This window comes from Arvicola amphibius, chromosome 10, assembly GCF_903992535.2.
Source record: "Arvicola amphibius chromosome 10, mArvAmp1.2, whole genome shotgun sequence".
Lineage (NCBI taxonomy): Eukaryota > Metazoa > Chordata > Mammalia > Rodentia > Cricetidae > Arvicola > Arvicola amphibius.
The window spans coordinates 115,391,162-115,415,015 of NC_052056.1; the positions used below are offsets into that span (position 1 = coordinate 115,391,162).

At 48.4% G+C, this 23,854-nt stretch overlaps 1 protein-coding gene across 2 annotated transcripts in view; it reads right to left on the reverse strand.

Annotated features, from left to right (window-relative positions):
* The window catches only part of Ccdc60 (coiled-coil domain containing 60), a 163,782-nt gene that overhangs the window by 81,849 nt on the left and 58,079 nt on the right, over positions 1-23,854 (reverse strand). The window contains exon 2 of one of the 2 annotated variants that reach the window (XM_038346607.1): positions 9,948-10,030. In XM_038346607.1, the coding sequence (XP_038202535.1) occupies positions 9,948-10,030 (83 nt within the window). The remainder of the gene's footprint in view (positions 1-9,947; positions 10,031-23,854) is intronic. The other variant, XM_038346608.1, reaches the window with a different exon arrangement.

The window sequence follows — 23,854 nt, forward strand, 5'->3', positions numbered from 1 at the left end:
CTGGCTGTGGGGCATGGGGGAGATGTGATTGGCATAGATCTGTCTTTGGGTACAATCCAGAAATTCTAACTAGGACTACACCCAATGCATCCACTGGCACACAAATCTCAGCTCTTAAACAAGTCTGGAGAAGCAAAGGAAAGACTCAGGGTTGGACTTTGGGGCTATAGATGTGCAAGACCCAAGGCATGGTATGATAGGATGCAAAAGCCGGAGGCAAATGAGCTCAGTGGATGCCCAAGCTCAGCAATAATACTTCATGTGTTTAGATTCACTGATTAAAACCCAGTCGCATCCAGAGAGGGATTCTGATGAGGTGGGTCCCTCCTGCCGATCCATTTTACTCCAAACCCCAATTCCAATTAATAAAATGTTATGATAGGACCACAGTTTCCTCCTGCAGCTTCTGCTTTAGAGATGATAAACCAAGACCTGTGCCTTGACATCACCCGTGATAAACGGCTGAGAACGCGAAACAAAGCCTGCACTCAAAAGAAAACAGTGCTGTGATCTGTTAGCGATGTCTGTCATGGGCTCAAGGTACATGGGCCATGAATCTGTAATTCTGCACTCAACTGTTTCCAGTCCAGTGATGAACTTTATAGCGTATTTGGGGAGTGGGGCTGGGGAGATGGGTGAGGTGGAAAGATGGCTTGCTGAGCAAGTCTGAAGACCTGCGTTTGGATCTTCAGCCCTCGTGCACAAAGTGAGGCGGGGCTGCATGCATTCCTGTAACTCTGGTGTACTGAAGGTCAAGACAGCAGGACCCTAGGGGCTTGTTGGCTTCCAGTTTTATTGAGAGACCCTGTCTCAGAGAGCAAGGCCGTGGGTGGAGGAGCAGGACACCTGGCCTCTGCATGTGTGTGCACCCACTCACGAAGGGACATGTACTGCACACACTCACTACATACACGGGGGAGGGGGAGAGAGTGCGCGCCACCTCACTCTGCTTATAAACCCAGATACAAATCATACTTCCAAGTGAATACCAATGACACATCAAACACCGTTAACTTATAAAAATAGCCCGAGAAACGGTCTGAGGTGGTAAAAAAAAAAAAAAAAAACAAAAAAAACAAAAACACTACATTTCCTTCTGATTTATGAGCTAGGAAGCTCATTTCATTCGGGCTCCTTGATTGGCGAGCCAACCCCTAAAGAAGGGTATCTTCTAAGAGTTCGTGGGCAGGAGACCAGGGCTGTGGCAGCCTTCATGGAAAACCAAGGTCAGAGAGTAGCTAGACAGGCATTTAGACCACTCCTGGGGGTGTGTGGTCTCTTGGCGGAGCCTGCCACGGTGCAAGGGCCACCCCTTTCTCCTTCCCTCCCTCTCCTCCCCTCCCCTTCTGTGTGTTCTTTTTCTTCTCTACTTCTTCCTAATTCACTTCTCCATTTCTTCTCTGTGTTGGGCTTCTGCTCAGCACAGTAAACCTTCTCTACCCCCCAGCTTCACTGTGGTACCTCTGACACCCCCACCTTTCATACAGTCTGGCACCTTTCTCTCCCACTGCTTGCTGCTTGGCTCTGACATGTTTTCTGTTGTGTAAGTGAGATGTGGGTATACCGTGAATATAATCTTTAGTTTCTAGTTCATAGCTCCAAGTCTCAGGGTCACGTGTGTGACTGCAACAGATGGAAAAAGTGGTCCCCAGTGTCTAGCCTCTTGCATGGAGCCTTTGCAGATCTTATTCACTGTGAGTGGGATCTCTACTCTTCCCTTAATCAGGGCTGGGATGAGGCTTTCTTTGTCCACAGAATATGGCAGAAGTGATGCTTCACTACTTCCCAAACTAAATCTCAAGGTCTCGCCGAGGACCTCACTCACCACTGAACACGGTCAGCAGAGTCATCCTCTCTATTCTCTACCTACAGATGCTCAAGGGAGTCCAGGAGAGTTCAGAGGTGTCCTGGCAGCCTTAACTGTCAACTTGACACATCTTAGAGTCATCTGAGAGGAAAGCCTTGATCGAGAAATTGTCTGGCCCGCTTGGCCCACGGGCATGCCTGTGAGAGGCCCATCCCTAGGCAGGTAGTCCTGGTCTGTCTAAGGCTGGAGAGATGGCTCAGGGGTTAAGAGCACTGCCGACTCTTCCAGAGGACTCAGGTTATATTCACAGCACCCACATGGTGGCTAACAGCAATCTAGTTCCAGGGGACCCAACACCTTCTTGTGGCCTCTGCAGGTACCAGACACACATGTATATAGACATACATGCAGTCAAAACACACCCACCACACACAAAATAATAACAAAATAATAATAATTAAAAGAGAATGGGATATTAAACTTTGTTACCTTCTTCATATAGGAAATACACAGTTCACTGACACTGACCGTGAAAATAAATGTAAGCATTTAAAATGTTCTGAAAACCATAAAAAATTCTTCCCTCGTTTGTATTATTTCTTTGAGAATTTCATATATTTTATTTTGATCAGATTCATCCCTATCCTTGAACTCCTTCCAAATCCATCTTCTTTCCTACCCACTGAACTTTGTGTGTTCTTTTGTGACTTTGCTTTTTTAGCCCATCAAGTATAGTTAGTGTTGCCCATAGATTCTTGAATGTGTGGCCTTTCCTTGGATGGAATAGGTTGGTTTTGATCTTCAGCCAGGAGAAGTTTTGAAAAGTGCTCGAGGCTATACACTATAATTTCCTGTAACATTGACAACTTTTAGTACTGGATGAAAATGAGCTCTGTGATGAACAACCTCTCTTTGGGTTGAGAGAATCTATGAGAAGCCAGAAGTTACTATTGCAGGCAGTTGTGAACCCAAAGGTGGCAGGCAGTGGTCCTCCATGGGTCCTAGCTGGGGTTCTGATTCTCTGCAATGATGAACTGTGACCCGGAAGTGTAAGCCAAATCAATCTTCCCCACCAAGTGACTTTGATACGGAGTGTTTCATCACAGAGACTCTAGGACACCAGCTTAACCACGGGCTCACAATTTCAAACAGATTGTGGGGGTTCATCTTGGCTGGCAAGCTGACTGGACTGAGAAGTGCAGCACTTTAGGGTTTACCCGTGAAGGTATTTCCACAAGGGAAAATCAGCTAAGGTGTAGGGATCCCTTAATATGGCCAGCTCCTGTAGGTTGTGGAGACAGACAGACAAAAGGGAAAAGGAGGAGCCCACAGAGCAAACGTTCTCTCTCTTCCTGTCTGCTAAGAACCCGTGTGTGTGCATGTGCTTGTCTATGTGTCTACGGTGTGTGTTTATGTATGTGATATATCTCTATGTATATGTGTTTCTATGTATATGTGTATCTGTTATATGTGTGTATGTCTCTGTGTATGTGTGTGTATCTTTGTGTGTAAGTGTATGTTTTGTGGATGTGTGTGTTTTTTGTGTATATGTGTGTGTGCCCCTGTGTATTTGTGTACATATATGTATATATATGTGTGTGTGTGTGTATGGTGTATGTGTATATGGTGCATGTATGTGTCTGCATGTATATATATATATATATATATGGTGTATGTGTATATGGTGTATGTATGTGTCTGCATGTGTGTGTATCATCTTTTACTATCCTTTACTAGCATGTTAGTCCTCTTCCTTGGTGTTAACTAAGTTATCAGGATGAACAAGGAAATTAACCCATCCCATGAACACTTGTTTGGTACCACAACATGGACAATGTGAGCTCTTACATCCCCTCAGGAAGACATGGACATGACGCTAGGTCTTAAGCCACAAGGACGCTACTTTCCCCCTTTGCTCCCACATCCAATGGCTCTGCCCCCAGGGAAACTCTGAGTCCATTCTCCCTTGTTATTTCCTTTCAGGCTGTTTCTGTGAAGTGGGTGAAATTCTTTTCTTTTCTTTTTCTTTTTTTTTTTAATTAGACCATCCCCTCTTGCTCAGAACCCTCCAATGGTTCTCCAAATGTTTCAAGGCTTACCTAACAGTCAGCTCCGTCTCTTACCTCCCCTGCCCTGTCTTACCCTGCTCCTCCACACAGGCCTTTCCGACCGCCAGCGCCAGCTTGTCTGGCAGGATGACATCATCACCCACTCAACCCATACTCTGAAGTACTCCACCTGCCTGCCCTGTGTGTGAATGGCCCTCTCTCATTCAGATACCATGCCCATGATCTCTCTGTGTAAATCATTAGAAAGCCGCCTCAGAACCACCTTGGTGTGTCCATCTCCAACCCCGTTCGCTCGCTGACACGTGACTGCGTCCCATTACGAAGCAGACCCCCACCTCTGACCGAGGATGAGAGGCTCGAGTTTTGTTCATGGCTTTCAGGACGCCTCTGGCCACGTCTGCAAGGGTGTTTGCAGAGCGCTTGACTGGGCAGTGGGGAGCCACTCTGAATGTGGGGCGGTACTATTTCTAGTCCGTGGAATGGAGTCCTGAAGTGAACGAGAAGAAAAGCGGAGGAAACAGCGGAGCAGCAGCATTTCTCCCTTTGATTCCCGACTGTGGAAGCAGTGTGACCTCACACAGTGGCTAGCACACCACTCCCTGGCATTATGAGATGTATCCTCAACCGTGAGCATCCGTGACGGGCTGTATCCTCAGCCGCGAGCCTCCCTGGCATGGTGGGCTGTATGTGAGCCACAGCAGTTTTTCCTTCCCTGAGTTGTTCTTGTCAGGGATTTATTGCCGCAACAAGAAGACTAACAGATACAGATCGGAAGGATGCGTGAGCGTCTTCCTGTCACCTAATGAAACACTCGAGGCAGTACCCTTAGAGAGGCTTACTTCACCTCTTGGTTTCAGAATTCCCACAAGTGAACAGGTCCACTCTTCGGGCCTCTGGTGAGATGTGATGGGCAGGACTATCTGCTTTTTGAACTAGGAAGCAAGAGGGGTAGAAGAGCCTAGGTCTCAGATCCCCTCTGAGACAGTGCCACACCTCTAACGACCTAAGGACTTCCTACTAGTCTCCACCTCCCAAAAGTTGCGCTGTTCCCGAAAAACACAGGGCACCAAGCGTACGTGGCTGTGGCGTGTTCAACCTGCAGGAGAGGCGTATTTGCCGCAACACAAAGAGCTTCTTCCTTTGCCCCCAGAGCCACCTCGGCTATCTGCAATTGCCTTGCTTTTGCTGTGTACTGAATGCCATTGGCAAAACAGTGCTTCAGATCTCTTAAATATGTGCACAATCTATGCCCTGCTGGGTCTACTGTGGGGCAGAGGGGCTGGGAATTCATCCCCATTCGTAGGCGCCTGGGCCCAGCTACATGGTGTCATGGGTAGATCATGGCTTTCGGTGGAGCGTTTCTGTGTCAGGGATGTCATCTGGGGGAGCCAGGCAGTGCAGAGTAGCCCAGGCTGCCCTTCCCCACCCAACATCTGGGGGGAACAGACAATGCAGAGTAGCCCAGGCTGCCCTTCCCCACCCAACATCTGGGGGAGCAGGCAATGCAGAGTAGCCCAGGCTGCTCTTTCCCACCCAACATCTGGGGGAGCAGGCAGTGCAGAGTAGCCCAGGCTGCCCTTCCCCACCCAACATCTGGGGGACACAGGCAGTGCAGAGTAGCCCAGGCTGCTCTTTCCCACCCAACATCTGGGGGAACAGGCAGTGCAGAGTAGCCCAGGCTGCTCTTTCCCACCCAACATCTGGGGGAGCAGGCAAGGAGAAAGCAGTTAGGGCTCTATTCTTTTTTAGTATCATGTTAAACTGGCCACAAAGCCAGGGATGGTATGACTGAATTATAAGAAGGCTGGGGCATTAAATAAAAATCCAAGATATGGGGTGGGAGAGGTTGGCTCACGTTGGCTCTATTCTAATGGGAGGCGATATGGGTTGAAAAAGCAGTAGAAGAGATAACAATTCACCTCACTTAATAATGGAGATGGACTCATTGTGTGTGCATGTGTGTGGACATGTGTGCACGTAAAAATGTTGTAACTCTCTGCGAGGCAACTTTCCCTGGAAAACGGAACAACTCCTCCTGAAGGGGATTTCCCCGATTCCTCAACTGTCAGTGGTCCCCGCCAGTGTGACCGGGTGGAGCTTCTCAATGCCGTTTCTTAGTTTCTTGCTTGTGGCTCTTCTGTGTGTCCTTGCCTTCCTCTCTTGTTCACGTTCACCAGTCAAGCAGGCTGACCCTGTCATCTGATGAGGATGTTAAATCCTAGCCATTCTGGCTCTGTGAGGCTCGCATCAGGCAGCAGTGACGGACGAACCACGTGGCACCTGCCCATCAAGTCCCACTCTCTCTCCCAGGGGTGTGTCAGGGAGTGTTCACCAGCCAGTTCCTGGGGCGGGGCAGGAGGCAGAGAAGCTGTGATTTGCTTACTGATTTCCATCCCATAAACATTCCTGTCTGTGGCTGATTTGGGGTAAGATGGCGTCAGGAGACCCAGAGCCGAGAGGGCATTTGCTTCAGTCCTCTGTGTTCGTTATGTTTCTGCTCCTGGGCTCCAGGGCTCGAACACCCCAACTGCAATCAGCTTAGGAGAGGAAGGCTTTATGCCGACTGATAGTTCTGGGGGGTTGGCCTGGCTGTCAGGAAGCAGAGAGAGGACAGGAAATATGGCCAAGTCATGAAACCTCAAGGTGTATCCTAATGACCTATCTCCTCCAGGGAGGCTCTGCCTTCTAAAGGTACCATAGCCTTCCGAAACAGCGTCACCCGCTGGGGACCACGTATTCAGACATGTGTGCAGACATGTGTGCCTGCAGATATTTCTGTTCAAACTGCAATGCTCCCTCCCTAGCATTTGCCACACAAATGTCTTAGTCACCAGTGACCACGAGAAACTAGATAAGAAAAGAATCAAAGTCTAAAGGCATCGAGGTGAGAGGGGGTGGGGAGGTGGGGTAAGTACACTTGCTGGGCAGTCCTGAGCATCCGTGTAAAAAGCTAGGAGTGGCTGCATGCCCAACTAGAGGCAGGGGGATTGCTAGAGGGGTGTCAATGGCAACCAGCCCAGCTCGAGCTTCAGTGAGAGACCCTGTCTCAAGGGAACAGGTGGAAAGTGCCAGAGCAAAACATCCAGTGTCCTCCCTTACCATCTATGTGTGTGCATGGGCATCACAGTCACATATACACAAGTGTGCACACATCACACACACACACGCACACATACACACATGCACACACATTCACACATATATGCACACACAACACTCACACATGCACATACTCACACACATGCACACACACATGAACACACACAACACTCAAGCACACAATGCACTCATACAACTTACAAACATACACACACAACACACATGCACACACACTCTCACACAATGCACTCACACAACACACACATACTCACACACACTCACACATATGCACACACATGTGCACACACACAGGATGGCTCTTCATTACTTATTTGTGTTTTAATATTTATTTAATTATAAATTTAAGTAATAGCTGTGTTTAACAAGCAACTTGCACATTTTCTGAAAATTTAATGATGGGTTCTAGGTGCGAGTTGGTTCAGCCATGCTTGTCAGCGTCCTGAGCCTGGGTCACCCTGGTTTTGGCAGGAATCTGGGACTCACACAGATCCAGGCACCCATAGACATCTATGGCACTACCAGCTGCTACTAGGAAATGCATGGATGATTGCGGGAGACCTCACTTTGATGGCCTCTTCCAGGGGCCTCTGAGTTGCATCTGCTGTAAGAATAGGCATGGTCGGGCTCAGCAATCAAGAGCACGCAGCTGCTCTTGCAGAGGGCCTGAGTTTGGTTCCTGACACCCAAGTCACAGTTGTTTGTAACTCCAGCTCCATGGGATCTGATCGCCCTCTTCTGGCTCCTGAAGGCCCTGTACTCACAATAACAAATGCACATATGCACATAATTGAAAATAAAAATAAAATCTTAAAAAAAATGGACATGGATATAAAGGTGTCCACAAGGATCAATCAATTCTGTGTTTGGGTCTTTTGGGACCCAACATCCTGTGAAGCCTGGGATATCTTCCATGTGGCACCATGGAGGAACTTAGAGCAAGGCTCTTTTGGGATATTCCTCCTTAACCACAAAATCCTCCATATTTTCTTCCTGCTACAGCTTCTGCCAGGAAGTCTTGGCTTCTCTATCTTACTTCTCACTGGTCTCCAGAGCCTCATGGTTCCCAAGGCACCAGCCACAAAAGCCCTCATAACACGGCTTCAGACACGGCCACTATGTCTCAACCCTGGATCAGAGAGTCGAGTTCACCTGTTGGTTGGCCCCGAGCTGGGGACATCCCCTGCACAACTGCAGCATCAATCGTGATGCTACTGAACTGCGGGGCTGCCTTCACAGAGCACCAGGGGCTGTGTGTGTTGTTTTCCCACAGTTGTGGAGGCTGAAGTCCAAGAACACAGCATGGGCAGGCTCAGTTTGTCCTGGAAAAACTCTTCCTGGTTTGCTGGGCGACCACCTGCTTGCCTTGTCCTCATGGGGTTCTGTGCATGAATTTCCGACGTTTCCCGTCTCCTCTTAAGAGCACAAACCAGATAAGGACACTCTTGACCCCATTTAACCTCAATTCCCTCTTTAGTGGCCCTTGTTTCAAATAAAGTCACACGGGGCTTCAGCGCCAGAACTTTCTCTCCAGGGTAAGGGTGGGAGGAGTAATTCATTCACAGGGAAGACAGACACTTGACACCTGGCTGGTGCACATTAGTGCTGTGTGCTTCAGCTGGGAGGCACACGGTGGCCTTTAAGTTGTCCACTGTTCTTCATCATTTCTCCGCCTTCACCTTGTAGAATGTGCTAGTTTGCTCTTTGCAGCTGTAACAAAACACTAACAGAAAGCAACTTGGGGGAGGAAAGGGGTTATCAAGGGGTTATCGGGCTCACAGCCCCAGGCTATAGTCCGTCGTTTTGGGAAAGTCCAGGCAGGGACTTGAAGCGGCTGGTAGCATGACATCCACAGTTGTAGGCAAGAAATGAGTGCATGCTTGCTTGCTGTTCATCTTACTCTTTCCTTGTCATTTAGTCCAGGGTCCAGACCATGGAGTAATGCTGCACACAGTCAGGGTGATCTTCTCACCTCAATTAACTCAAGAAAAAAACCTTCACAGGCACGGTCGCGGGCTGACCCGCACAGGCACGGTCACGGGCTGACCCACTCTAGACAGATGAGACACTCTTGAGATCTGTTGAGATCCTCTTCCTTGGCGATTCCACACTGAGTTAGCAGACAATCAAAGCGAAACATCACACTAACTTAGCTATGTCTCTAGCCGTTTATTTATTTATTTATTTATTTTTTTATTTAATACAATTTGAGTGATAGTATTTTGGGTTAAGTAAAACATGACTGGAATTGCTTCCATCTGTTCCTTTTCTAGTGTGGATAGGCAGAAACTTACAGATTACATCATGACATGGCCCCTGGAGAGCAGCAGGCAGGGCCACCCCTTAGATGGAAAGGGAATGTTGCTCTTGGGGTCCTTCCATCCTGCACCTGGGCTCAGCATCAGTCCACGCTGCAGGACAGAGGCAGGGAACCTTCCAGGTGATGAGGGGTGGAGGAAGATGAGTGTGCCCTTCTCGTGGTCCGGCTTGGAGGGGCAGTGTCTGAGACCACCACCATGTGATCACATCGTGAGTGTTTTATGCCAAAGCAAATGGATGAAAGAGGTCACCACCTCTCACTCCACCCTGAGTTGTTAAACCCAAAGACCTATTTCACTCTCCTGTCAGTTCTCTGAAAAGAGCTAAGGGGAGGAGAGAGGAAAAAGGTTTATCTAGGGACCAAGAAGATGGCTCAGCTCTTAAAGAGCTTGCCACCAAGTGTGAGGACCCCAGAAACCCACATAAATGCCAGTCGGGCTTGATGGGGGCCACTAATTCTCCCTGAGACATAAAACCAAAACAGATCCCTGTCTCTGATCTTTCCAAGGTCACATCTTTCTGAGTACTTCAGTGGATGTCTAGGGAAAGGCTTATCCCCCCCCACCCTGCCCCGTCCCCAGCCCCACTGCGGGGGTCCGTTGGCTCACAAGTCATTCCTTGCAGGGCTCACTCACCGGCTTCGTATAAGATCCTTCTTGAGGTTGATTATTTCCCTGTCTAAATACCTGATGTTCTTCACCACTGGCTTCTCTGCGACCTGATGGGAAGGCAGGAAATGACAGGAAAGGGGACATTAGCACAGTTGTTCCAGCTGGAGTCTGACAACAGAGCTCCTGTAGCCCGAGATAATCAGTATGCAAAGGTAAAAGTTCACCCCAGCTCGTGGCTTGGGAGGCTTTGAGCTGTGGCACTTGGCCCCGTTTTGCTTTGGAGCTGTATCAGGGTTAGGGTGTGTGGTATGGTGGAACAGATCACTTCAGGACTGGGACGCGAAAGGGAGAAGGGTATGCACCCAATGGCCCAGAGACCTCCTACTGGGCTTCACCTCTCCACAGCTCCACACGAGGACCAGGCCATCCATCGTCAAAACTGTAGCCATGCCTGTCCAGGTTGGGAGGGCCCAGGCATCTGGGTTCATCTCTACCTTGGTAGGGGCCACTTGGCACAGTGGCATGGTGAGGGCTCTGAGGGACGTAACCCTGGCTAGTTGTATGGGTTGGAACAAATCGTTCCGACTTTCCGGGCTGGTCAGCATTTTCAGGAGAACGGGGGAGTGGTCTCTAGCCCCCAGATTCCTGAGTCACCGCAGGCAAACATTTGACAGTACATAGGAATAGCCAGAGAGCTCAGCAATTAAAGGAGCCAACTCTGATGGACTGAGCTGGAGCTCCAGAACCCCTATGCAGGGAGCAGAGAACAGACCCCAAACTATGCTCAGACCTTCATGTGTGTGCAGTGGTGTGTGTATGTCCCCGCCACAGATAAATAAATAAAAATATAACTTAAAATTGAGAAATAAAGAAAGAACAGGGACTTTAAAAAATTATTACTATTTGTGTCATTGGCAGTTGATTTTTAAGAACTGAATTCCTTCCCTGCTAGTGGCTTTGACTCCTTTATGCTTACAGCAGGATCTTGGTGGTGGGGTTTCCAGGGAATACAAATAGTGACTTTCTCTTTCACCTTTTTATTAGTCTTAACCAGACACTGGATAAATCAGACAATCCACAACTTCATTAGACAGAAGTTGATACCAGGTCAACATTTAAAAAGATGATTTAATTAATTATACTTTATATAAAATCTGCCTTTTAAAAGGACTCGGTTTGGAGAAATACTCATCAGAATATTATCCTGCTTTGAAATTAATTCCCCCTTAAGATCTTTTGTAAGTAAAACGAAATGCTAAGAGATGATGGGAAAATGGGTCCCCTCGGATAAAGCTGGTGGGAAACCCACGGTGAAAGCCTTGCAGAAGGACCGTTCACCGAGGCCTTCCAGGTGCTTTAGGAGGGAGCATGCCCTTAGAACTAACATCTTCAGGTAAGCATCCTGCAAGAGAATATTCCTGACAGATGAGGAGGTGCCTGGTTAAGATCACCCAGTCTGAAGGCAAACAGCCTGCACATCTCACTAGAGAAGACAGAGTAAACAATTCTGACCCGTCTAGACAGCGGAGTACTATACAGCAATTAAAAGTGGTCAGAGTAACTTCATTGATTTGTGTTCTGCATTCTTGGAGTAAGAGAACAAGTTAGGAATCACCATTTACAAGAGATTTCTATTTTAACTTTTAAGATATGGAAATACGTTTTTCAAAGACACGGAAGGACACGGCTCCCAGACATAGTGCTTCCTCGTGGGGGTGGGGCTGTGGTAGGCTTTGTTCCTTTTTTCTTAGCTGATGTAGATAGCATATGACTTTGCAGTAGATATGAGCTAGTTATATTATCAATGAGGAGAAGAGCTTCAAAAAGTGGCAAAATAGGGGCTAGCGATATGTCCTTTCTACCAAGTCCCTTTCCTAGATTCATGACTTTTGCTTTCATTTTGTGATCCATTGTATTTAACTGGGGACATCTGTGTGACTATTGGAATCGGGCCACCTATTGGTGTCACCATGGGTACTTGACTGAAGGCAACGGAATCTATTAACAGAAACTGTTCCGCCACGAGGGAGAAGGCCCCTGCACTCCTCTGCCCTTGTTTTGCTGCAGCTGAACCCATCGCATGGGTTTCCATGCAGACTCATGGCTGCCATTCCCAGTTGCTGAGAATGCGTGACTGCGATGTGCCCAGAAGGTAGAATTTCCCAACCCTTCTCCCTGCCTACCAGATGGACTTGTTTTTATAAAATGTCATCTTACAATGGGGCGTTTGAGGTGTAACTGCATTGTTGATTAAAAAGTATCTGTATCAGATATAAAAGGTGTCCGGTGCGGAGCTGTCTCGAACAAGCTCACCGGGTAGGAAATGATGGAGTCACAAAGTTTAGCTCTAGCCATAATTAGCAATCAATCAGATCCTGGGTGATGTAATTTACTCATTTCAGCACTACAGAGTGCTTCAAAGTTTGGCTGAGTATTGGTGGTAAACCCTGACCCTAGGGGACAGCCAGTGAGCTGGCCCCAGCCAGCGTGTGAAGACGAGAACATTCTCAAACTGTTATCTAATAGTTATTTGTTCTTTTCTCACATGCTCACATGCCCAGTGTTTCCTTGACATATCTCTCTCTCTCTCTCTCTCTCTCTCTCTCTCTCATATATATATATATATATATATATATATATATATACATACATACATACCTTATGGATCTTTGGCCTGCTTTTGTGTGTGTGTGTGTGTGTGTGTGTGTGTGTGTGTGTGTGCCACACCTGTGAAGTGTCCTCAGAGGCCAGAAGAGGGCACCAGATTCCCTGGAACGGGAGGTGTGAGCTGGTATGTAGGTGCTGGGACAAAACCCAGCAGACAGCGCTCTTTGGGTGCTGAGCCATCCTTCCGGCCCCCTCACTCTTTTGATATCATTTCACCGCTTAGCAATTTCCCCCACTGCAGCATTGTGTATCTTAGGGCTCCCCATTGTACCAACAGCAGAGATGACCCTGAACGGCTGGTGACAAATAGTGCCAACGTGCCCCTAAAGTCAGTGGCTGACCTCAGGTGGTCATGTGAGCCAGTCTGAGCAAATGAGATGCAAGTGTGCATTCCTGCAGGTGTCTGGAGGGTGTGACTCATATTTCTTAACAAATAGCTGGCAGAGATGGTCCCTTTCCTCACTGTCTATAAAGGAAAGTGCAAAACAACCTTTCTGAGCTGTTGGCAGCCATTCTGGGGCCATGAGGAGACCCTGCTTCAGGCTAAGGAGAATTTGGTGGGAGGTGAAGATCAGAGTCGGGTCTTGGGTGTCACACTTACCAGAACCATGGCTCCCATGACTATCCCCTCTATTCAGTCACCAAGCATGGATGGGTTTTCCTGTCCCCACAACCATACATTCTCCACCTGAAGTCTGTTCCATCCTTAGGATGGCCCGTGCAGGCAGAAGACTGAGAATGACTTTAGCTAGTGCTTCCCCATTGCCCCCACCCTGGAGAGACCAAGATCAGGCAGGCTGGCTGCAGAAAGAGCAAATGTTCTGAGCCAGAGTTGCCTGAATCCTCTCTTTTTGAGCTCCCCACTGTCTCTCCCTCGAAGGACCATGTAACTTTCTTGAGATATATAATCAATATATCCAGGCGTACGCATGAACGAGGGAGAAAAAAGCTCCCTTTGTCCTGGCAGGAAGGTCAGACATGTTTCATCTCTGCTGCTGGAACGGTGGTGTGCCTATGAGCCTCTCAGATGTCTTATGTTATACCCTTCTTGTGACGCCAAGGCTGTGTGTGTGTGTGTATAACGTGTATGTGTGTTGTGTGTTTTGTGTTAAGGTGATGTATGTGGGGGGAGGTGATGTGTATATTTGTGGGTGATATGTGTATGTGCGGGGGGGTGGTGATGTGTGTGTGCATGGGGGCGATGTGTGTGTGTGTGTGTGTGTGTGTGTGTGTGTGTGAGAGAGAGAGAGAGAGAGAGAGAGAGAGAGAGAGAGAGAGAGAGTCACTCTCGTCGCTGAGAGACAGCAGAGAGAAGCTGTGTAAGGGAATAAGGGTTTGTCTGGGCTCCTGATATCAGAGGTTTCTATCTGTGGCTGCTCTGTTAGAAAGCAGAGGAGTCAGTCACAGCAGAGAGGCCTGGGGGAGGGAGGGAAGGTGGTCCCCTCAAGGCAGCCTGAGAGAGGGAGGGGAGAGATAGGGGAGGAAGAGAGAGAGGCGATAGGTAAGGGGGAGGGAGAGGGAAGGTATAAATTGAAGGAGGGGTGATATGGGGAAAGGATAGAGGGAGGGGGCACAGGGAGGGGGGCTGGGAATAAGGAATTGGCTTCAGGCCTCTGGTCTTTTACTCCAGGTGCTACTTCCTAGTTTCCTCACCTCTCCCATGCCACCATCAAGTCATAGACCCATTGATGGGTTTGATCCTGACTGAAGCACCACAACCCAGTTAGTGCCTAAGAGACCCACCTCTGTGCATGACATAGGGGCTAGAGCTGTCAGCACACAGTCTGCACATGTGTGTGCGCAAGTGTGTGCTTGTGCTGTGTGCATATGCACATGGGTGTGGATGCAGGTATGTTGCATAAGCACACGCACACATGGGTAGGTACAGGTGTGTGTGTGTGCATAAGTGTTGTGAGCTACAAGTATTACACAGTAAAAGCACAGCTGAGAGATCCATGGACAGAGCCACAAGAGTATGATCTGGCGGGAAACCAGATGTGCAAAGCTTTGAGAACACTTGTCCTCTGGATCCCTTCCATAATGGCAGTGTATAAACCACTCTTTAAACCTGACTTCTCCTGTGCTGGCAACTGGATACATTTCCCATCCTGTGGATCCCGGGGGGTGCGAGCAGTCCCTCAGCCAAACCTTTGTTCTCATAGTCAAATCTCATAGTCAAAGCCAGTCCCCCACGATTATCCTTATTGACAAGAAAGGAGCAGGAAGGCCCTGAGCAGAAAGACAGTGTGTCTGCTCTTACTGATAAACAGGTCTGGGTGGCTCTGAATTCTCTAGCAGCAGAATCAGGAAGATGTAATCTACTGGCCTTGGCTCCACCGTAACAAGCTATTAATATTTCTGTACTTACCTTCACCTTCCATTTGACACAGGACTTAGTCTAGGAAATTAACTGTTTGCACCTTTACCCCTAAAATGTACAGGAGAAAACCTTGGGTCGCCAAACCAGCCCCAGAGAAGGAAATTCCTTCTCACCTGGTTGCCAGCAGGTGCCCTGTTGGAGCTGGAAGCAAAGTCTCCAAGGGAATTTTCTTTAACTCAGCTAGCAAGACACTGATGTAAATCAAACACTTTCACCTGTGGTCACTACAAGGCAGTGTTCCCAGCCACGGGGGAGGAGGGGGGGGGGAGGGGAAGAAGCGCAGCAGCACGGCCGTGGTTTTCCACAGTTATTAACCACAAACTTCTAGTTTAGCTAGTTACACATAAGAAATGTAGTTAGTGCATGAAACTTCTTAGAACTCTGTATTGAATCTTAATTAATCCTCCTGGTATCTGCCGGGAGCTTCACAGCCACGCCTCCTCCTCTGAGATGAACGCGCCTCTTTGTCAGATTTACTTGTTTTTGTGATTCCGTGAAATGCATGCTTGTTAACTGTGTCTGTGTGCATAGAGACAGAACACCTTGTGGGATGGGTAGAACAGCAAAGAACAGCAAGGAACACGAGGAGGAACATCGAAAGGAAACGTCAAGAGAGCATTAGAGAGGGCATAGAAAAACAAATGGGACATGATAAAAGACGTAGGTGAGCTAATTTATTTTATTTACCCTCAGATGTTATTAGCCGGTTTTCGCCTGCTATAGCAATCCTTCTGAGTCCTGAGAGGCTTAGTGGGGCTTAACCCCAACATAAACCTCGATACATAAGCACATGTGAGTGGGTGGAAGTGTGTGCACAGGTGTGTGCATGTGCTGTGATGTAGATAGGTGCAGGTGTGTGCACAAGTGTGTTCATATGCACATGCAGGTGGGTGCAGGTGTGTGTACAAGTGTGGGTGTGTACCTGGGTGCTGTGTACCTGGAGGTCAGAGAACAGCCTTGGGTACTGGTCCTCAGGTGCATTCCACTTTTTTGGACTCAGGGCTTGGGGTGTTACTAAGTAAGCTAGCCTGGCTAGCCAGCCAGCTTCCAGAGATGCCCCTAATCCTTGCCCAGCCACTCTACCATTGCTGGGTTGTACGTGGCACTGTGCTTGGCTTTTTACATAGGTTCTGGGATCAAATACAGGCCCTCAGGCCTGCAAGGTTAGTGTTTCATTCACCGAGCAATCACCTCAGCTACCACATGAAAACCTTCTTAGGGAGACGCTTAGTGACCAAACCATGGCAAGGTTTAACTCTGAAGTATATTTTAGAATTTCTACTTTATTCTTAAATTATGTGCACACATGCCAGCCTGTGCAGGTGAGTGTGGGTGCCCACTGAGACTGGAAAGAAGTGGATGTTGGGTCCCCTGGAGCTTGTGAGTTGTGAGTGAGCCAGCGTGGGTGTTGGGAACTGAATTTGGGTTCTGTGGAAGACCAGAGATGCTCCTAATCACCAATTCATTTGTCCAGCCTATGAGTGAAACCTGCCTGTGTATCAGGGATCTACACAGCCACCCTAGAAACAATCTATATGGCTGTGTTAGAGGATCTGCTGCCCTGTCCTTGGCCTGACACCTCTAGGAGACAAGATGTGCCTCATGGCTCTGCACCTCTGTCAGTGCTGCAGGCTCCTCAGAAGCCACTCGCGTTCTGTTTTTAAATGACAGTCACAATCCAGAAGTGATAATCATCTGGAAGATGGAGTCTTGGTTCTCAGGACACATGTGAATATCATTTGATATGAACCAAGTCAAAAGTTTACAAAGCACCCAAAATTACCCTTCTAGAGGGACTCTTGCTTTGTAGTCCAGCAAATCCTCAAACACACAGTCCTCCTGCCTCAGCCTCCCAGGTGCAGACTCCACCCCAGGTCCCCAAATTACTTCTTTTTACAATTACTATAGAGGTATGAGTAGCCTCAAAAGTATAACCCCAGTCAGAGGGCAGCACAGATGATGGTGTCTCATGCGATGTAACTCCCTGGTGGCACACTTTGCCTAGCAGTGCAGAAACAGCAGCAACAGTAGCAGCAGCAGCAAGAACAGCAAGTGAGACTGCAGTGGAGCTGCATGGTGACGTCATAGGGCAATGCAGTATTCCTGGGTGGTAGTGCTGGGGTCAGCACACCTCCTACTCCGCCACTTATGTAAGAGTGCTCTAGGGGCCAGCTCCGTGGCTAATGGGCTTGCTGCACAAGCTTAAAGACCCAGGTTCAGATCCCCAGAACACACATACTTGCCAGCTAGGCATGGCAGCCCTCCTGTAACGCCAGCCTGGGAAGGTGGAGGTGTGGGACCCCCACCCCCAGAGCAGACTGGATAGCAAGACTAGCCACATCAGTGAGCTCTAGATTTGACTGAAAGTCCTTGCTTATTGAATAAGGTGGGAGAATAAGGTGGGTGCTGACATTAGCCTCAGACCTCCACATGTGCACACACCCATGAGCATGTAACACCCATGTGCATGTACACACACACGCTCGTATACCTATGTGCACCCCAACATACAAGTAATCGCACATGCACAAAAGGCATACATACATGCACACCATATATAAAAATGAAAATAAGATTAGAAAGTACAGTCAGTGCAATGCCACAGGACACAGTCCATGTTACTGACTCACGTGTTTGCCATACTGCATTCTCCTGATTTCGAGAACGCACTTCTCTTGTCTATGAAAGACCATTCGCTCTACGTCAGACTGCTGTTGTGCCGGCAGCAGCCTTGGGTGTCCCGTGTTTAACCAGCCTCTTGATTGTATTGCTTTCTCCTGTGATGGATTTAATCGAGGGTGATTTTGTTCGTCAAGTCCTGAGCAACAGGGACCTCTTTCTCCTCGCGCACACACATACAGGCAGGCTGCACCACGTAGGATTGTAAGAGTGCAGTCTATGCTGCCTGCGCAATGGCTGGCGGACCCAACAGTGCGTTCTTCAGATGTCACCATTGGAGAGCAGGGCCCCCAGAAATACCTGCCAGCCAAAGATGCCCACCACAGCAGTGTCAATCACCCTGCCGGAATCTCGATGCCCAGCAAACAGGCATTGTGGAGCTAAGCCATGGTTTGCCCAGAAAATAAAATGGTTCAGTTCTGTGGCTAATGTTTCATGTTTCTGGTAGATTTTGTTTATTGTCCCGAAAGAGTGGCAGCGGGCTATAATTTCAAGGCAAATGTCGCTGATATGACATAAAGAAATGAGACCCTAGAGAGTGCTCATATTTCCTTTGTCTAGAAATTTCTAACAATTTTCTACCATCTCATACAGATTTCTTTTTAATTAATGGCAAAGAATTTATGTCATAATAGAATAATCTGGAAGTAAACACAATAAATCAACAATGAGATGTCATATCAGGGTGTCTGAATTATAAGTTAATTAAACAATCATTGTGACTTGGGTTTTTCCTTTTCCTAATTTTTTGTAATTTACATATATTAATTCTAATTCAATTATGGTGTCTTTCATGTTTGTAGAACAGTTTTTGACTAATTCTTGATGCAGAAAAACATAAATGTTTAATGCTGATTTCAGAGGAGTTGCGGAAGGTCCTGGGATGATGGGAGTTCTAAGCATGGCATCCAGCAGGCTCTGAAAGGGATATAAAAGCTCATGGCACACAGTTCCACAGAGAGAGCACAGCATCAGAGAGCAGCTACAGTGTCAGAAGATCTGGGAGGTCACCCAGGGACAGCAAAGAACCTCTGCAGAGTGGCCACCCTTAGGGCAGGACTAAGGGAAGGGGTCCTGAAAAACCCTGGAGTTGGTCTGCCTGGACTCCTGAGAAGGTGCTGAGAAGGTGCTGAGCAGGTGCTGAGAGACAGATGGAGAAACCCTGGACCTTCCCTTCATCCTACCCTTCAATTTCCTACTGAAACGTTTCATTGTTTGAACCTGGGGATCCTGGGGAATGCAGTTTCTATGATGGACTCTAGGGATCCTGGGAAATGTAGTTTCTATGATGGACTCTAGGGATCCTGGGAAATGTAGTTTGTAATGATGGGCTCCTATGTCAAGAAATGGACATGAAGGCCCAGAGGAGATGGTTTTGGGTTATGGCATGGGTTTAGGAATTGGGTCATAGCTGAGACTGGGTTTTAGCAAGGCAGAAGTGGCCTTGGCACCAGGCTACTTTTGCACCGGAAAGCCAGTTCTCGCTTTGATTTAAGTGGGTCACCACAGACTTTAACTTTAGATATCCCTTGCCCTTTGATCCTAAGCCAGCACTCCCAGGGTTTCCCGTAGCTTTGAGGGACAACCGGAACTCGAGCCCTTCCCTGTCATTTCCTCTGACCGTCTTCATCAAAAGCCAATGTGTTAGTCAGCTTTCTGACACTATGACCAACACCAGGAGTGGCGGTCAGCTTATAAAGAGAAAAGGTTTACTTTGGCTCACAGTCTTGGTCCATGACAGACTGGGCAGAACAAATGGTGGAAGAACACAGAAAAGCGAACGTCTTATCTCATGATGGCCAAGTGAAAGAGAGAGCGAGAGGGACACCCGGGCCCCACATCTCCTTAAAGGGCATGCCCCAAAGACCCAAAGACCTCCTCGGGAGTGCTGGCCCCTTAAAGGTTCCATAAAACGGTAGTGTCAAACCTTTAACACAAGAGCTTTGTGGGACATTCCAGATTCATGATTCGAGGATACCTACAACCCTCTTCTGTGCCCCTTACTTTTCTTGGAACTACTAAATGTTCGTATCCTTATATGGCATCACCGCCTCCATTAGAATGCATCTGACCCAGGTCCCTCTTGCCTTGTGTCCTGGCCTTCCATATAAACATTGATACTGGTCTTTCCACCCAGGGAACACAACTCCCAAACAAGTTCACACTGAAGAATTCATTCTTGTTACAAAGCCGGAAAACGTCATAGAAATTCAGGGAAAGATTTAAAAAATTAGGAGAGTAAGCACCATGCGAAGCCCATGCCCCTCTGTGCTTTTTGATTTGGGTTATGACAGCCTGGTTTCAGGAGACCCATCTCAGGGACAGTTCACTTTGATTGCCTGTCCCTGCTCTCCTTGGATAGGTCATTGGCCTTTGGAGCCTCTAGTTTTCCTGGTGTTCTCCAATCGTGAGTGGTGGCATTGTTCTCTGTATCCTGGAACACAGAGTCGTGTCTCTGCCCTGCGTGTGTCTGCCTTAGCAGGTGCTGACAGCGTCCCACGTCTGCTGGTGTGAGGTGTGCAGCGGAGGACTGTGAACGAGGCAGTGTGATGTCTGTGATGGAGCAGGCTAGCCTCGGCTGATGGGTGTGAGGAGGTGGCAAGTGTGTGGGGAGAGAAGGGCTTCACTCTCAGCAGGAGGCCTGGCTCTGTGGTGTAGGATCTGACTGCTGCTGGCTGAGCCACATCCAGAGCCTCAGTTTCCCCATCTGGTCAACGGCGCTCACGTTAATCCTAACAAAACATCCACCTGTTTGCTACCTGTTATTCTATCGACATTCTTGCTCAAATGTGTGATGTCATCCGCGCCACATTGCACTTCTGTAAGGATTGGTGGAGCCCCAGGAAGGTGAAAAAGGCATGATGCCATCAAGTGGCAAAGCCTGGGTGTGGACAAGGGCTCACGTGACATCACAGCATTCTCTCTTTGTGAAGGGCGTTCGTGACAGCAGCCCAGGCTTGACTTAAAACTCATGATCCTCCTGCCTCAGCTTCCCAAGTGCTGGGAGTACACCATAGTCAGCAAGTTGTGTGTTTCTAGTAACAAGAGCATTCCTGCCCCATTACTGTACTGTTTGTTTTGCATGGAGGGACGAGCTGTCGGTTTAAAGATAGCTTATTCACCGAATGCTTGGTCCATTTAACTATAAGGATCTCTATACGGCAGAAAATCAGCACTGTTTATTGAAGGTCATGGCCAGAGAGCTGGTCTTCTAAATCTCTGTTTTCTCTGTTTTGTGAAAGGGTGTTCCAATCGCATCTCCGTTAGACCTTAAAATATGATCTTCCTGGGATCAGATATAGATGGAAATGAATTCCCGTTAAACGTGGCTGGGTGGATGTAGACATCAGGGGAACAGCTGGGATGCTCCACGGAGCTGGGAGGGGAAGGGAGACTGTTTGAAAAGAGATCATTGGTGAGCAAGCGAGAGACTGTTCTGGGGACAGACTGCAGGAGGCTGCTGGCGAGCTCCTCAGACTTCAGTTTGCTGCTGGTGGTTAAGCCTTTGATGGCTTTGTAGTGGGGCGGGTGGTTTTCTTTGCAGGTATTTTATTTTATTTTTTAAAAGATTACTTATTTATTGTATGTACAGTGTTCTCAGTATTCTGTCTGCATGTATGCCTGCAGGCCAGAAGAGGGCGCCAGATCTCATTACAGATGGTTGTGAGCCACCATGTGGTTGCTGGGAATTGAACTCAGGACCCTTGGAAGAGCAGGCAGTGCTCTTAACCGCTGAGCCATCTCTCCAGCCCTGAGATATTATTTTTTTTTAATTGTTGCTTTAGTCAGGGTCTCTAGTGTTGTGATGGAATACCATGACCAAACGCAACTCGGGCTGGACAGGGTTTGTTCAAGTTACACTTCCACCTCACTGCCCACCATGAGAGAAGTCAGGACAGGAACCTGGAGGCAAGAACCGAAGCAGAGGCCACGGAGGGTTTCCACTGATTGACTTGCTTTCCGTGGCTCGCTCAACTCATTCAGGGGTGGCTCTGCCCACAGGAGGCTGGACCTTTGCACAGCATTCGCTAATCAAGACAATGTCCCCATAGTCATGCCTACAGGCTAATTTCACCAAGAAGCTCTCTGCTGAGGCCATGGTCCTCCCCTTCTCACACTTCCTTACTAACCCAGGGAACAGGAAGTCAGGTCTAGATATTGGAAGGGAAGTGATAGAGAAGGCGACTGTCTTCTTGGGTAGGGGGAGGGTAAGGAAGTTCCTGCTGAGAACCTGGGGAGGGGAGCAGGTGACTCGCAGCCACAGTCCTGGGGAGAAGGCCTCTATTCTCTTGGCTCTGTTTCAGAATGAATGGAGAGATGACAAAGGGGGACCAGGTACCTCCCGTGTGGTAAGGCCTGTGGATCCTGCAGGACCGCTCTGGCTATGCTGGGACAAACAAGTTTCCTGTGCCCCTGATGTGTGGACCTGGTTTGTGTTTGTGGAGCATCCTCCCTTACTGTCCCAGCTCACGTCGCTTCCTTTCACCTCCCAAGGAACCCTCCTAGGCATCCTTACGCCCATCATGCTGAAAGGGCACCCCAGGACCCTAGACACAGACTGACTTCTTCAGGGTCATGAAGACACTCGTGTGGGGTGCAGCCCCTGCTCTCACCACCCTTCTCTGAAGCAGAGGTCATCAAACTGTGACCTTCTGTATCGGGACATGGCCAAGCCCTTGTGGAACTGCTGTCCGTGGAACAGGTCTGTCCTGTTCCAACAGCTGCCTCGAGGGAATGTGTCTCTTCCCTAAAGGCTTCTTCCTGCTGTCTTCTCTCCCAGTGTTGGTCTCAACCACTGCCGGCTGCAGACAACGCACACAGTCTCCCTCTCTTTGCTCTTGTTTCTTTTGACCACCAACGCAGGCAGGGTTTCAGGGCTGTGAGAAACTCGACTCCGTGCTTGGCACAGGGAGGGAGCTTAGCCAAGCTCACCAGGTGAATGTCCCTGCCACTGTGTCATGAGCACCTGTGGTTTTTACACATCGAGTTACAGACCACGAGTTAAAAAGCAAATAATTCAAGAAAGCACATGAGAATGTTTCCAAACAACCTCATTACTGACTGTAGGGTAAAAGGGACAACCAGGAAACCGACCGATCACTGAGCACCCCAACTCTGAACCCAGAATCAGAGAAAGAAACACACCCTGGATTTGAGACCAGGGCCAGGGAGAGAAACATCTTTATCCCTGAACCCAGGACTAAAGACGTGATGGAGGAGGGTCATCTGTCTATACGTTACTTTTATTGGTTAATAAAGAAACTGCCTTGGCCCTTTAATGGGACAGAAAGTTTGGTAGGCGGAGTAGACAGAGCAGAATTGTGGGAGAGGAAAAGCAGATTTGGGCAGACGCTTCAGGCAGTCGCCATAGGCAGTCACCATGCCTCTCCTCTCCGAGATGGACGCAGGCTAAGATCTCTCCTGGTAAGTGACCACCTCGTGGTGCTACATGGATTACTAAATATGGGTTAATTAGCCAATAAGAGGCTGAAACTAATAGGTCAGGCAGTGTTTAAAAGAATACAGTTTCTGTGTAATTATTTCGGGTGTAAAGCTAGCTGGGCGGCGGGACGCAGCCCCACCATTCCTTCTACAGACATGTGCCCTGGCTCTGAAACTAGTGTCAGAGAAACACACTTTGTCCCCAGAATCAGAGCCAGTGAAAGAAATATGCCTTGCTTCTAAGATTAGAGTCAAAAAGCTAAAAAGGACCAGTGAAAGAAACACAGTTTGGCCATGAAGTCACAGCCATCTCTGCCCATGACCAGCTAAACTGACCAATCCCTGAGCAGGGAAAAACTAACCAATCTCCCCTCTCCCTGGGAAAACTCCGCCTCTAAGAAGCCCTATATAAGCCTCTCCACCCCTTCAGTTAAAGGCTGCCATGGAACTGCTTTTAATCCCTTCCTGGCAGAGGCAGCCATTCTCCTGGATTCCTCTTTCCCAAATCTCTTTCTCAAAAGAGTCTTGGGCAACGACCTTCATTTGCCTGTGCAGACTCGAAGAACCTGGCTGGGATGTCCCTTAGGGTACTCAGCTGAAAAACCTTGCTGAGAAGCCTAAGCAAGGTGGAGCAGAACAGAAGAACCTTGCTACGATGCTCTTTAAGGGAGGCTGAGGAAGGTCAGTGTTGGGGGGTACGACAAGTTTTTGCTGGAGCTGGAGTAGATTGCTACATTTCTGCAGGGGGCTTCCCTTTAGCAGA